Below are 1,405 nucleotides of genomic sequence, written 5' to 3'. Positions count from 1 at the left end.
TCCTTCCTCTTCCTTCTCCTTCCTTCTTCTTCCTTCCTCTTCCTCTTCCTCCTCCTTCCTTCCTCTTCCTTCCTCCTCTTCTTCCTCGCCCCTCTTCCTCTCCTCCTCCCCCTTTCTTTTGGGCACCAACTTTCCCAGTTTTGGGGGTTGACATTCCCAGTTCTTGAGGTTGGTTTTTGCCAGTTTTGGGGGTTGACATTCCCAATTTTTGGGGTTGGTTTTCACAATCCAAGCTTTTTTTTTTTTTTTGCCATTTTTTGCCTTAATTAGAGTCTTTGAGGTTGACGTTTACCTGTCCTGTCCTCCCTTCCTTCTTCCTCCACCTCCTTCCTCCCTCCTCCTAATCCTTCCTTCTTTCCTCCTCCTTCATTCCTTCTTCCTTCTCCTCTCCCACCTTTCTCCTTACTCCCCTTCCTCCTCCTTCCTTCCTCTTTCCTCCCTTCCTCTCTCCTTCCTTCCTCCCTCCTTCCTTCCCCCTTCCTTTCTTACTTCCTTCCCCTCTCCTCCCTTCCTTCCTCCCTTCCTTCCTCCCTCCTCCCTCCTTCCTTCCTCCCCCCCTCCATCCTTCCTCCCTCCTCTCTCCTTTCTTCCTTTCTTCCTCCTTCGTTCGTCTCTCCTTCCTTCATTCCTTCCCCTCTCCTTCTTTCCTTCCCCCCTCTTTCCTTCCTCCCTCCCTCTTTCCTTCCTCCCTTCTTTCCTCCCTCCTCCCTCCTTCCTTCCCCCTTCCTCTCTTACTTCCTTCCCCGCTCCTCTGTTCCTTCCTCCCTTCCTTCCTCCCTCCTCTCTCCTTTCTTCCTCTCTCCTTCCTTCATTCCTTCCCCTCTCCTTCTTTCCTTCCCCCCTCCTTCCTTCCTCCCTCCTCTCTCCTTCGTCCCGGTCAGATCTGGCAGTTTGGTGAGTGGCAGGACGTGGTGGTGGACGACTACCTGCCCACCAAGGACGGCAAGCTGCTCTTCGTCCACTCTGCCGAAGGCACCGAGTTCTGGAGCGCTTTGCTGGAGAAAGCCTACGCCAAGTACACCCCAACCCCACCCCCTCTCTTTATTTTGGGGCGAAACTCCCCAGAAATAGCTCAAAAATGTATGTTCTGTAGGGTGAACGGGTGCTACGAAGCGCTGTCGGGCGGCAGCACCTCGGAGGGCTTCGAGGATTTCACCGGGGGGGTGACGGAGTGGTACGACCTGCGCAAGCCGCCCGGGGACCTCTACCACATCATCCTGAAAGCGCTGGAGCGGGGCTCCCTCCTGGGGTGCTCCATCGACGTGAGCGTCGTTTTGGGGTCAAAAAAGGCGATTTGGGGGGAGAAGGGGGAGGGGAAAGGGGGAGGGGTGGAAAGAGGGAAGAAGAGGTGAGAGATGGGGAAAAGAGAGGAGAAAAGGGGAAAGGGGGGAAGGGGAAAGGAAGG

The 1,405-nt window shown here is 55.2% G+C and overlaps 1 protein-coding gene across 1 annotated transcript in view; it reads left to right on the top strand.

Annotated features, from left to right (window-relative positions):
* Window positions 1-1,405, top strand: part of LOC110391806 (calpain-1 catalytic subunit-like) — a gene marked incomplete at its 3' end in the record, with an annotated part of 34,999 nt that overhangs the window by 15,471 nt on the left and 18,123 nt on the right. The window contains exons 2-3 of the mRNA XM_021383751.1: window positions 791-1,015; window positions 1,094-1,262. Coding sequence (XP_021239426.1) covers window positions 791-1,015; window positions 1,094-1,262 — 394 coding nt within the window. The remainder of the gene's footprint in view (window positions 1-790; window positions 1,016-1,093; window positions 1,263-1,405) is intronic.

This window comes from Numida meleagris, unplaced genomic scaffold, assembly GCF_002078875.1.
Source record: "Numida meleagris isolate 19003 breed g44 Domestic line unplaced genomic scaffold, NumMel1.0 unplaced_Scaffold519, whole genome shotgun sequence".
NCBI classification, from domain to species: Eukaryota; Metazoa; Chordata; class Aves; order Galliformes; family Numididae; genus Numida; species Numida meleagris.
Note: the sequence above shows the minus strand (reverse complement) of the source record. Positions and strands in the feature narration are given on the sequence as shown.